General features: G+C 39.2%; 1 protein-coding gene across 3 annotated transcripts in view; it reads right to left on the bottom strand.

The window, feature by feature from the left end:
- Positions 1 to 4,428: 4,428 nt before the first annotated feature.
- The window catches only part of LOC106050496 (major facilitator superfamily domain-containing protein 4A-like), a 143,145-nt gene continuing 133,770 nt past the window's right edge, over positions 4,429 to 13,803 (bottom strand). For all 3 annotated transcript variants that reach the window (XM_056025794.1, XM_056025796.1, XM_056025795.1), the window contains 5 exons: positions 13,505 to 13,585; positions 11,656 to 11,803; positions 10,194 to 10,264; positions 8,858 to 8,975; positions 4,429 to 8,254 (listed from right to left, as the gene is read on the bottom strand). In XM_056025794.1, coding sequence (XP_055881769.1) covers positions 8,076 to 8,254; positions 8,858 to 8,975; positions 10,194 to 10,264; positions 11,656 to 11,803; positions 13,505 to 13,585 — 597 coding nt within the window. In that variant the 3' untranslated portion in view covers positions 4,429 to 8,075. The remainder of the gene's footprint in view (positions 8,255 to 8,857; positions 8,976 to 10,193; positions 10,265 to 11,655; positions 11,804 to 13,504; positions 13,586 to 13,803) is intronic.

Genomic DNA, 13,803 nt, shown 5'->3' with positions numbered 1-13,803 from the left:
CATACAATTGTGAACAATAAAAAAACAAACACTAACCAATGAGTTCATTAATTACTGGTTATTAATTATTTCTGTTTTATATAAACAAGTGAAATAAATCAATGAAGATGAAAATTGCAGTAATTGTGCGGTTCTTAAGATTTATTTTTTTCCTTTTTGTGCTTGTTTTTAATTGCTTTTGCCAAGCGCAGTTTTCATCCTATGATATGCTCAATGCGTAAAGGTCCCAAATCTTTTGTGGAACAGTGAGGGGGGAGGAGGTATCTTGAAGAAGGTTTCCGTGCTGCCTTTATGTGTTCAGCAAACTTAAATTCAGTTTGAGACGGGTTTCAAACTTAAACCCCCTGGTGGCGACTGAGCAAACTCAGCATTTTACTATTACTAATAAGGTGAACGCCTACGTGTCCGAAATTTGCGAAAGAGAGTATCTGACGTTCATTCGTAGGCCCATCCGTGACCTTCATTTATTGTCTAAGCCAGTTCATGAGTACATGTTTCAATGGTTTATTTAAGTGAAAAGTGTTCAGTGCAAATGGTTTCAGAAACAAGTTTGCATTTATCTTTCTTTTGATTAATTACTACCACTTCTAAAACCAATATGTAATTATTAAAGTCGTCTTAATTTAATAACAGAGAGCGTGCATATTAAACTGAAGCGTCTAAATTTAATATTAGAGCGGCAGTATGTACATTTCAAATTAGGATGTATGTTCGTCTTTGAAAGAAGCTTCAGGCTCCAATATGTGTTGAATTGAATAGAATTGCTTTTGAGGACGATTTTGGACAGGGATGTGGGCGGGTTCTGGGAGGAGCGGGTAATCATGTGATTCTGGGTAGCGATGCGGAGGCCCGATAACAACACTGACCTGAATGGCCTCTTTTTTTTTTTAGAGTTGGATAGTCAAATTCGATGTTACACTGGTACCTGGTCGATGCTTGCAATGGGTCGGCTTATTTTTCGACATCCTTTCCTCACCTTGTACTCTTAATAATCTTGGTAGCCCAATGCTGCTATGTCACATGTCACATGTCATGTTGATTTGTTTCCGTACTACACGCTTTTTAACTCCATAAACATTTTTGAAAGCAAACATTTTGAAAAGCCTGTGTTACATTATCTTCACTAGTTCTTCAGACTGGACAATCATTTCAGCCTCAGTAGCCAAGGCTCTCCACAAATTTCTAGGAGACGCGCTTGACATTCAACCACTATGGTACCTGCTTGACATCTAGCCACTATGGTACGCACTTGACATCTAGCCACTATGGTACGCACTTGACATCTAGCCACTATGGTACGTGCTTGACATCCAGCCACTATGGTACGTGCTTGACATCCAGCCACTATGGTACGTGCTTGACATCCAGCCACTATGGTACGTGCTTGACATCCAGCCACTATGGTACGTGCTTGACATCTAGCCACTATGGTACGTGCTTGACATCCAGCCACTATGGTACGTGCTTGACATCTAGCCACTATGGTACGTGCTTGACATCCAGCCACTATGGTACGTGCTTGACATCCAGCCACTATGGTACGTGCTTGACATCCAGCCACTATGGTACGTGCTTGACATCCAGCCACTATGGTACGTGCTTGACATCCAGCCACTATGGTACGTGCTTGACATCCAGCCACTATGGTACGTGCTTGACATCCAGCCACTATGGTACGTGCTTGACATCTAGCCACTATGGTACGTGCTTGACATCTAGCCACTATGGTACGTGCTTGACATCTAGCCACTATGGTACGTGCTTGACATCCAGCCACTATGGTACGTGCTTGACATCCAGCCACTATGGTACGTGCTTGACATCCAGCCACTATGGTACGTGCTTGACATCCAGCCACTATGGTACGTGCTTGACATCTAGCCACTATGGTACGTGCTTGACATCCAGCCACTATGGTACGTGCTTGACATCTAGCCACTATGGTACGTGCTTGACATCTAGCCACTATGGTACGTGCTTGACATCCAGCCACTATGGTACGTGCTTGACATCCAGCAACTATGGTACGTGCTTGACATCCAGCCACTATGGTACGTGCTTGACATCCAGCCACTATGGTACGTGCTTGACATCCAGCCACTATGGTACGTGCTTGACATCCAGCCACTATGGTACGTGCTTGACATCCAGCCACTATGGTACGTGCTTGACATCTAGCCACTATGGTACGTGCTTGACATCCAGCCACTATGGTACGTGCTTGACATCCAGCCACTATGGTACGTGCTTGACATCTAGCCACTATGGTACGTGCTTGACATCCAGCCACTATGGTACGTGCTTGACATCTAGCCACTATGGTACGTGCTTGACATCTAGCCACTATGGTACGTGCTTGACATTTAGCCACTATGGTACGTGCTTGACATCCAGCCACTATGGTACGTGCTTGACATCCAGCCACTATGGTACGTGCTTGACATCTAGCCACTATGGTACGTGCTTGACATCCAGCCACTATGGTACGTGCTTGACATCCAGCCACTATGGTACGTGCTTGACATCCAGCCACTATGGTACGTGCTTGACATCCAGCCACTATGGTACGTGCTTGACATCTATCCACTATGGTACGTGCTTGACATCCAGCCACTATGGTACGTGCTTGACATCCAGCCACTATGGTTCGTGCTTGACATCCAGCCACTATGGTACGTGCTTGACATCCAGCCACTATGGTACGCGCTTGACATCCAGCCACTATGGTACGCGCTTGACATCTAGCCACTATGGTACGCGCTTGACATCCAGCCACTATGGTACGTGCTTGACATCCAGCCACAATGGTACGTGATTGACATCCAGCCACTATGGTACGTGCTTGACATCCAGCCACTATGGTACGTGCTTGACATCCAGCCACTATGGTACGTGCTTGACATCCAGCCACTATGGTACGTGCTTGACATCCAGCCACTATGGTACGTGCTTGACATCTAGCCACTATGGTACGTGCTTGACATCCAGCCACTATGGTACGTGCTTGACATCCAGCCACTATGGTACGTGCTTGACATCCAGCCACTATGGTACGTGCTTGACATCTAGCCACTATGGTACGTGCTTGACATCTAGCCACTATGGTACGTGCTTGACATCTAGCCAATATGGTACGTGCTTGACATCTAGCCACTATGGTACGTGCTTGACATCTAGCCACTATGGTACGTGCTTGACATCCAGCCACTATGGTACGTGCTTGACATCTAGCCACTATGGTACGTGCTTGACATCTAGCAACTATGGTACGCACTTGACATCTAGCCACTATGGTACGTGCTTGACATCTAGCCACTATGGTACGTGCTTGACATCTAGCCACTATGGTACGCACTTGACATCTAGCCACTATGGTACGCGCTTGACATCTAGCCACTATGGTACGTGCTTGACATCTAGCCACTATGGTACGTGCTTGACATCTAGCCACTATGGTACGTGCTTGACATCTAGCCACTATGGTACGTGCTTGACATCTAGCCACTATGGTACGTGCTTGACATCTAGCCACTATGGTACGTGCTTGACATCTAGCCACTATGGTACGAGCTTGACATCCAGCCACTATGGTACGTGCTTGACATCTAGCCACTATGGTACGTGCTTGACATCTAGCCACTATGGTACGTGCTTGACATCTAGCCACTATGGTACGTGCTTGACATCCAGCAACTATGGTACGCACTTGACATCTAGCCACTATGGTACGTGCTTGACATCTAGCCACTATGGTACGCACTTGACATCTAGCCACTATGGTACGTGCTTGACATCTAGCCACTATGGTACGTGCTTGACATCTAGCCACTATGGTACGTGCTTGACATCTAGCCACTATGGTACGTGCTTGACATCCAGCAACTATGGTACGCACTTGACATCTAGCCACTATGGTACGTGCTTGACATCTAGCCACTATGGTACGCACTTGACATCTAGCCACTATGGTACGCACTTGACATCTAGCCACTATGGTACGTGCTTGACATCTAGCCGCCACTATGGTACGTGCTTGACATCTAGCCACTATGGTACGTGCTTGACATCTAGCCACTATGGTACGTGCTTGACATCTAGCCACTATGGTACGTGCTTGACATCTAGGCACTATGGTACGTGCTTGACATCTAGGCAATGTTCTACGTGCTTTGTATGTAAACATGTAAAAACGTGCGTTAGATAAACACATTGTATTACGTGCTTGAGAGCCCGTTCTACTACTAATTGTGGCTGGCATAAGTTTTAAAATAATAATAACAAGTTTAATTTGTTGTTTTTTTCTCAATATTCTCATTAACTGCATTGCTTTTAAAAATGGACTACATAGATATTTTCAAACACACCATTATTTGGACTATAAAATTTAATTTAAAAAAAAAATACATGCTCCAATTTGTTTTTTAAAACTTAAAACTTAAATGATAACAAATTAATAAAATAGAACATATTTTCTGTTTTAAATCATATCCTTTTTATATTGTACTGTGTTAGACATTGACAATATACAGATAGTTTGCTTCCATAAGTTACCACTATAATAAACGCCATCATCTTAATTTATAATGTTTGTATTTTATTTAGTGAACATTCATAGACAAGCTCTTAATGTCGTCTCTAAAAATAAATGTGATACATAAATATAAAAAAAAAGAATGTATAGAAAAAATATGAACAAGAATAAATAGAACATAAATATTACAAAACTTATGAAAAAAAATATTTCTAGTAAATCATTGTCTATAATATCGTAATTCAAAATGTAAACCGTTCAAGAGAAAACACGCTAGTTACTAGACATGTCAAAGTAAAAATGTTCCCCTTTCAGACCTTACGATCTACAAAACATGAATACTGGTTAAAGAAAACAAGCAATAAATATGTATACATATAGAAATAGAAGCATCAATAGACTCAGTTACAAAGTATATAGTCAATGTAAGTATATCACAATCACGGGAACGGCTTTAGGTAAATGGTAAGTAGTAATACAAGGACAACAAATTGTTTCAGACACTGTACACATAGGGTAGTGCGGTCAGCAGACTTCAAAGTTGCATGAATCCATATACTCCAAGGTGAGGAAGTTAATAGAACAAATGCCCGGCATTGCCCAGATTGATTTTAGAATGTCAATAAAAGCCAAGGCAAACAAGTATACGAATAATACAAATAATTTAGGGCTCCTCGGTTAATATTGGGGGGTTCAAACTAATCGAAAGGACTCGGTAAAGATCTAAGTAATATTATTAGTCGAACGGTGTTGATTTCAATAAATAACATTCAGACGGACAGACATGAAACCTAAAATTTGTCTTATATATTGGATTGCATTATATGTTTTAAAAAAGCTGCCCCTTCCTTTTTTTAATATGTTAGTATTCGTCCGACTGTAACTGCATCACATTTTGTTAAATCTTTCTTCATCTTTTTAATGGAGTATTGCCCTATTCTTACTTCCGGTAACTTGCAGTATTAACTCACTGACCTAGTTTTTAAAGCTGATGTTATTACAGGAGAAAGATGCCAGGGATGTGATGAGCGATCCGTTGCTTGGTGTGATGCTTTAGGAGGTTTTTTTTTCGTTTTTTTTTTTTTTTTTCAAAATTTATTTTTTCTAAATGTCTTGACCATTAGTGACGAACGAAAGAATGGAGGGTAAAAACAACCAGATTTGCTGTAATAAACATTTTTTGTTTAAAATATAAATCCAAATAATTGACTTGAGGACATGCGGAATGGTTTGAAAGAAATTTGAATAATGCCGGATTTAATATAGTGTGAGCCTGAATGAGGAGTTAATGGAATCGAAAAAAAAAAAGGTTCAACTCGGAAAAGGAAATAAATAAAGTTACTTTAAAATTAAGACTTATAATAGAAAAGCTGGGGGGGGGGGGGGCACACAGACACACTCACAAACTATTTTTTTTAGAAAAGAACAAACAATGGAATGCACAAAAAGATACTGGAATCAACACTTAGGTCACTAACGTAATGAGAAGTCAAAATATCTTTTAATATTTGAATACTTCTGACAATCGTTATAGAAATATGAAATCACCTTCTATATATATTTAGATAATTACAAGTAAATTGTGTTGAAGTTATATTGTATTCTTGTTCATTGAGACAGCTCAATTATTCTTGATATGTACTCATTTCCTCTATGTCTGATGTTTAAGCTTAGAATACCGACTTGCAGATCTCAGAGTTTAATAGACAAACGTATATTTAAATAGATCAGATCTGTCTTTTCAACAAAAAAAAAAAATGAAAGCATAAAATATAAATGTTATTTCAATTGATTCCATCATTTCATTAGAAGGTCCAGATTCGGAACTTATCACAGTCAAAAATGGGTTTTATTTGATTTGTTTGCCTTCCACAGAGAGCAATACTGTATATAGAAAGATAAACCGAATAAACAAAATAAAATGCTTTTTATATCAAACATAAGAAACCTACATAGATGTGCTGTATATCAAACATCAGATACCTAAAGTATTTTATCAGCATTTCGAAATGATAAAAAAACGCTTTTCAAATCTTTATATGAATATTTCGCTGTGTACATAAAAGCACAAACGAATATGTTCACAGTAAACATACATGTGTGTACATTAAATTAAAAAATGGAAGATTTTTTAAGTCGATAATCAAATTAGTCCTTAAATCGCCTGCTAACAGTACATTCGATCAATATCTATGTTGACAATACTAGCCAATTATCGTCCCAAAAAAGTCCACTCCGCTCTAGCTATTTACTTTTTCCAGGGAGGTAAATGATAATAAACACTTTAAGTTTAAAATAATGTAGTTACCTACCCTTCATTGAGGAGCCAAGCGTATTAGTATTTCATTTGTTTCTTGAAACGATTTGCACAGTAGTAGAGTATTTTGTAAGATGCGATAATCTTACTTACTATTAAGCAGGGGCGTCGGTAGGAATTTCCCAACATTTGAGGGTCCGGGGGGGCATGACCTCTTTCGAGGCCCTGCATTTTAACATTGGACATCATGACACGAGATAAAGGCCTAATATATACACACAACAGCAGGGTCTCTGTCGATGACATTAGCAAGAGAGTTCACCCCAGAAACTCTCTGGTTGCTCATTTCATTTGCAAATGTTCATCCTTTAAGTTCCATGTTCCCCGTTTCTTATTGTAAGACTTACTTCTCTATCTTCAAACCACTCGAGCAAGACTAAAAATTGATTTCACCAAACTTTATATAATCATTTGACTGTAACTGCAGCAGTATTAGGGCCTACCTTTTAGCATAAGTATCTGATTTAAGGAAACGTTGATGACTTATAAATAGTTTCTTATTGCAAGTACATGAACAAGAAGAGTTGCAAGCAGAGGTACTTTGTATTAAGTTTAAGTTTGGTAACTTCTGAATGTTGCTAGTTACTTCTGAATATAGTGAGTAGCTTCTGAATGTAGCTAGTAACTTCTGAATATAGCTAGTGGCTTCTGAGTGTAGCTAGTAACCTGAATGTAGCTAGTAACTTCTGAATGTAGCTAGTAACTACTGAAGATAGCTAGTAACTACTGAAGGTAGCTTGTAACTACTGAAGGTAGCTAGTAACTACTGAATGTAACTAGTAACATAGTAGTGCACCTTCTGTTTTGAAGAAACGTCTGTAATTTATAATGTACAATGTAATCTTAAAAACAAAAATTCCAACTTCCTATTGCCTGATTCGGTCAAAACTATATATTGTAGCTCTCCATCATTTAGCAGAGCTTGTGTGTCATGGAAGAGGTAATGCAAATTTAACGACGTAATGGTGAGGTCTCTATAAATAGAACTTATTGCTGATCATTAAAAGACATTGCTCTTTGATTGCTTTCTATTGATGTACATTGTCTGCTCGTCCCCTCCCCCTCCCCCATTATATCAATACGTGGCCGTTGGAGTGAAAATTTAAAAAGACTTGTATATTCAAATCAGGTGTAGTTTTAAATGTGTGTCTTTTATACCAATCCTACAAACATAATAATAATTTAATTACTTAGTTCTTCTTAAAATATAGATTGCGAATGGGCAAATCAATCCCCATGTTTGTCTGTCAAGTTATCCTGAGAGCCCATGGGTCCGAGCTCCATATTGGAATCACTCTCTGACATCCGGCTGTAGTATTTGATACTTGATGGCTTGATAAACGTGCTCTCCCCTTCTACGACAAGTTGTCGCCCAGACAACCAGATAAAAGATTCTTGTTTACATACTGGGGAAACAAAAACAAAAGCTTCATCAAAGGTTGATGAAAGGGTAGTGGGGGGGAGGGTAAGGAAAAAGGGGAAAGGCTGTCCTCTTTCTTTGCCCGAGGCACCGAAATCATCAGATAAATCAGACGAGGGGGAGTGCGGTGGCTGAGCGGTAAGGCGCTTGGCTTCTGAATCGGGGGACCCAGGCTCAAATCCTGGTGAAGGCTGTGATTTTTAATTTCGGGATTTTCGGGCGGCTCTTGAGTCCACCAAGCTCTAATGGGTACCTGACATCAGTTGGGGAAAAATAAAGGCGGTTGGTTGTTGTGCTGGCCACATGACACCCTCGTTAAACGTAGCCACACAAGATGCCAATTATACCAATTATAGACTGAAAGGGGAACTTTACTTGAGGAGGGGCAATAACTTAGTTGAAGATGTATTTCGCTTTTCTCCCTTCCAATCGCAGTGTCTCCTTTCTCCCAAGCGTAAAAAAATCTTCTAAATAGATGCCCAAAACTTTCAGAGTTCTTCAATCAAATTAAGGAAAATTTCCACTTCGTTATAATTAAATACGATCCAATGATGTCATTATTTAAAACAATGTTAGTTTAGAGACAGACCTTTAAATTTGTCCGACTGTCTTCCAAGTAACAGTAATGCTATATACAATAAAATGGCTGCTACACTGAACGTGAAACAGAACACAAGGAAGGAAGAAGGTCCTTTGCTGACAACAAGCTGCCAAGGAAGAAAGTGGATTGGAACATTTTAGTACTTATTATAAATGAATACAAATACAAGAGCTATTTTCATTTGTTCCCATTCTTCAATCGCAGATAATAATAATAATAATAATAATCTTTTATTATCCATACGGAAATTTGTCTTACAATTTGTGCATTACACCAAACAAAAAACATTATAATTTAGAACTATAACAAACCAAAATGCACATTCACACCAGACTCATTCGTAATTCACATGCGAAAAGTTTATATCAGATTGTTTCTATTTAATGATTTGTTTGCCAGGGGAACAAAAGAGTGTTTGTGCCTGTTTGTCTTTGTTATCGGTGTCTTGTATATCTTTTGTGATGGTAAAATCACAAAATCCTGACCCAAAGGGTGATTTTTTATTCCTAGAATCTTTTTAGCTTTATTATAGATGTTTGTCTCAAACAGCTGCCCAAATGGGGTTTGTTTTTTGCCAATGATTTTACTAGCAGCATTTAGGATACAATTGAAATGTTTAATAGAAGTGATTAACATTAATGTTATGGCAAATCTGTAATTTATTTAGATAGAAACTGATTAGGTCAATTGCGTGTATAAACAGGGTTTCTAAGCAATTTCGTTAGGATATCAATAGATGAAGTTTTAATAAATAAAGTGGAGACTGTGCGACATGATTCCATGGTCCGAATTGTCCTGCAAAATGAAGTTTAAGAAGCACAAAGATGGATGACGGCAGTAATCAAGAGACTTGTCTTTTGATACTTTAATGCGGATGGCCGCTGACAGACAGGAGTGGAGAGCCTTAGTTGCACTCCTACTAACCCACCTACACAGAGGAGGTTATGAGTTCTATGGTTATGATTTTGAAAAACTGTGTATTTAAGGAAAATTATTTTACATCTTTTCTTTTGAATAAAAAATTGAATATGTGAACAACTAATTATTCAAATTTTATTTGTTGAATTAAAAACAAAATGCTTTAAATGTTATATTGTACATGTTTATTGCAACAATCGTCTATCTTTAGTGTTATTATTGATAGACTGATAAAACCGTTATTATTGTTTGGATTTAAATAAAACGAAATAAAAGGAAACAATATAACCAATGCCTGTGCATTTCAAAATCTTAAGCAAGTTTAAAGAGAGAGCGATCCTAAAAGCTGACATGCAATGCTGGCTCTATTTGTCCTACCAATGTGTCCTTCTAAAGTCGTACTTACATTGCCAACGATGACAGGACACAGTGCTTCACCCAAAGCAGCAACAACCACCAGACAAGTTGTTATAGAAGCTGAAAGAGAGACACGTCAAATTCATATCAAAATATTACAATAAGCATTTTGACAAGACGTATTAGTAATAAACTATTCTTATATATATGGTTGAATAACTTTCAGTAATTATCGTCCTAGGAGTGAGGAAGTAGAAAGGTGGTTTAAATAAAGTAACAAATCCTCATCAGAATTGTGGAGTCGAGAGACACCAAGGTCATTCTTTGATATAATATTTGACTATTTTTTTATGTTGCCCATTGCAGAAATGCCATAACACCCGTTATTTTTTTTTATTTTTGGTGATGTCTACAAAATTTTGATTGACAATTCACACTTTTGTTTGTGAACTGAATTGTAACATACATACACAAAAAGAGAAACAACTTTTAAAGCTCCACTCGAGCAAAGATTGATGATGTCAAATTAACTTCGTTATTTAATAATGTTTTTTTTTTAGAAATGAAAATAAGAGCTACAAAATTATAACTGAGAACGCTCGTTAGAACTATATAGCATACCAGATTTATAGTCTATAGTCTACGTGAAGAATTATGTGACATATTAGTATATAGGACAGTATTGCATATCACAAATATAGTTTCTAGGACATCTGGAGAGCTCACACAAATATAGTTTCTAGGACATCTGGAGAGGTCACACAAATATAGTTTCTAGGACATCTGGAGAGCTCACACAAATATAGTTTCTAGGACATCTGGAGAGGTCACACAAATATAGTTTCTAGGACATCTGGAGAGCTCACACAAATATAGTTTCTAGGACATCTGGAGAGCTCACACAAATATAGTTTCTAGGACATCTGGAGAGCTCACACAAATATAGTTTCTAGGATATCTGGAGAGCTCACACAAAGACCGCGGAACAGATGCAGAAAACGTAAAGAGAACTGAGTCTGAATCTGATGTGGAAACATGTGCAGAGGTGGCAACTTGGTTTGGGTACCGATGTGAGATACTGCACTCATCTTTAATCTTCGGAATCGAAGACTTTGCTAGTATTATATGTTGTAAAACATTTGCTAATAGGGATCTTCAGATACATTTTGTTGTTGTTTTTTTTTTTGGCTTACACCAAAGAGTGAAAATAAGATATGCTTATGAATTATTTCTAGAGGGCCGAGTGGTACAACGCTTGGGGTTCTAACGACTAAGTTAAAGTATGAGTCTCGGTGACAGTACACCGCGAGAGCAGTGCACTGTACTGACCATCCAGCTCTAAGGTGTATTATGGTGACTAAAACTTGAGAAGGTTTGGTGCTCTATACATAATGGTGACGAAGGTCACCAGTGTTGTCTCGAACGACTCCACCTTTCCCAACCCCTCCACACACATACGCAAAGGCACCTGGGAAATTATTTTTTTTTACATTAATGTATTTGGTACTTACGATTAATGTCTATAAATTGTTCCGCCATGGACATGACAGTGGGTGACATACTGCTGACAAAGAGTCCGACGCTGCAAGTCCCAATGTAGATCATGACATGACTCCAGCGGAAGATAATAGTAAGAAGCAGCGCCACCGCACACCCAAGCTGCAACCACAGGAAGTCATAACAGCGTTACAGAAGTAGCGGAAATTGACCCCGCCCCCCCCAAAAAAAAAAGCCTTGATTATCTTTTATTATTTGAAAGAGATCGTCAATATCTCTGGTCGTTTGGTATGAGTCCGGTCAACCTGTGCCCGTTTGATCCATCAGCAGTCATGCAGTAGGGGGTTGCAGTAGAGGGTTGCAGTAGAGGGTTATAGTAGAAGGTTGCAGTAGAGGGTTATAGTAGAAGGTTGCAGTAGAGGGTTGCAGTAGAGGGTTATAGTAGAGGGTTATAGTAGAGGGTTGCAGTAGAGGGTTATAGTAGAAGGTTGCAGTAGAGGGTTATAGTAGAAGGTTGCAGTAGAGGGTTGCATTAGAGGGTTGCAGTAGAGGGTTGCAGTAGAAGGTAGCAGTAGAGGGTAGCAGTAGAAGGTTGCATTAGAGGGTTGCAGTAGAAGGTTGCAGTAGAAGGTTGCAGTAGAAGGTTGCATTAGAAGGTTGCAGTAGAAGGTTGCAGTAGAGGGTTGCAGTAGAAGGTTGCAGTAGAAGGTTGCGTTAGGGGGGTAGCAGTAGAGGGTTGCAGAAGAAGGTTGCATTAGAGGGTTGCAGTAGAAGGTTGCAGTAGAACGTTGCAGTAGAAGGTTGCATTAGAGGGTTGCAGTAGAGGGTTGCATTAGAAGGTTGCATTAGAAGGTTGCATTAGAAGGTTGCAGCAGAGGGTTGCAGTAGAAGGTTGCAGTAGAAGTTTGCATTAGAGGGTTGCAGTAGAGGGTTGCATTAGAAGGTTGCATTAGAAGGTTGCATTAGAAGGTTGCAGCAGAGGGTTGAAGTAGAGGGTTGCAGTAGAAGGTTGCAGTAGAATGTTGCATTAGAGGGTTGCAGCAGAGGGTTGCAGTAGAGGGTTGCAGTAGAAGGTTGCAGTAGAGGGTTGCATTAGAGGGTTGCATTAGAGGGTTGCAGTAGAAGGTTGCACTAGAAGGTTGCGTTAGGGGGTAGCAGTAGAGGGTAGCAGTAGAAGGTTGCATTAGAGGGTTGCAGTAGAAGGTTGCAGTAGAAGGTTGCAGTAGAATGTTGCATTAGAAGGTTGCAGTAGAAGGTTTTAGTAGAAGGTTGCAGCAGAGGGTTGCAGTAGAGGCTTGCAGTAGAGGGTTGCAGTAGAGGGTTACAGTAGAAGGCTGCAATAGAAGGCTGCAGTAGAGGGTTGCAGTAGAGGGTTGCAGTAGAAGGTTGCAGTAGAAGTTTGCATTAGAGGGTTGCAGCAGAGGGTTGCAGTAGAAGGTTGCATTAGAAGGTTGCATTAGAAGGTTGCAGTAGAAGGTTGCAGTAGAGGGTTGCAGTAGAAGGTTGCAGTAGAAGGTTGCATTAGAGGGTTGCAGTAGAGGGTTGCAGTAGAAGGTTGCAGTAGAGGGTTGCTGTAGGGACGCAATGATCTTTGTTTCTGAAGGAACCTGCGGAACGCTTTAAAAAAAAAACTATCAAGATTTGTAACTCGTGTAAAAGAAATGCTATAGTTTTTAACATCATTCCCTCCCTTCGCAGTTCCTCTTAAAAAAAAAATAACTGAAATTTCATTTGCCAGATGATTTTTTGTTTAAGCATCTTAACATCCATGTTAGCATACATTTCCATAATCTACATCTTTGCTTCAATTTTGTTAAATAACTTATTTTTTCATTGTTTTACTAAATAATTAAATGTACCTACAATGTTTATGACCAACATGAAGGAAGCTGTCAGTTTGGAAGCCACAGGAACGGCAATCAGTCTGCCTGCTGCAAACAAACCCTGAAACAGTCAATAGAACAAGTGATCTAAAGGTATAGAAAAATAATTTAAAAAATCATCAGATTAACAGAGTGATTTGATATAAGCTTTTTGAAACACGTTTTTTCTCCAGGAACATGAGGAGGTCTCCTCTCGGATTAGATAACTTTACACACCTCCTTTATAATTTTTATGATTCAACTTCTGTGTCATATGAATGATACAATTGATAGGTCACA

This window comes from Biomphalaria glabrata, chromosome 4 (assembly GCF_947242115.1).
Source record: "Biomphalaria glabrata chromosome 4, xgBioGlab47.1, whole genome shotgun sequence".
In the NCBI taxonomy this organism is placed as follows: Eukaryota; Metazoa; Mollusca; class Gastropoda; family Planorbidae; genus Biomphalaria; species Biomphalaria glabrata.
The sequence above is the reverse complement of the archived record's forward strand: the minus strand, read 5'-3'. Positions and strand labels throughout refer to the sequence as shown.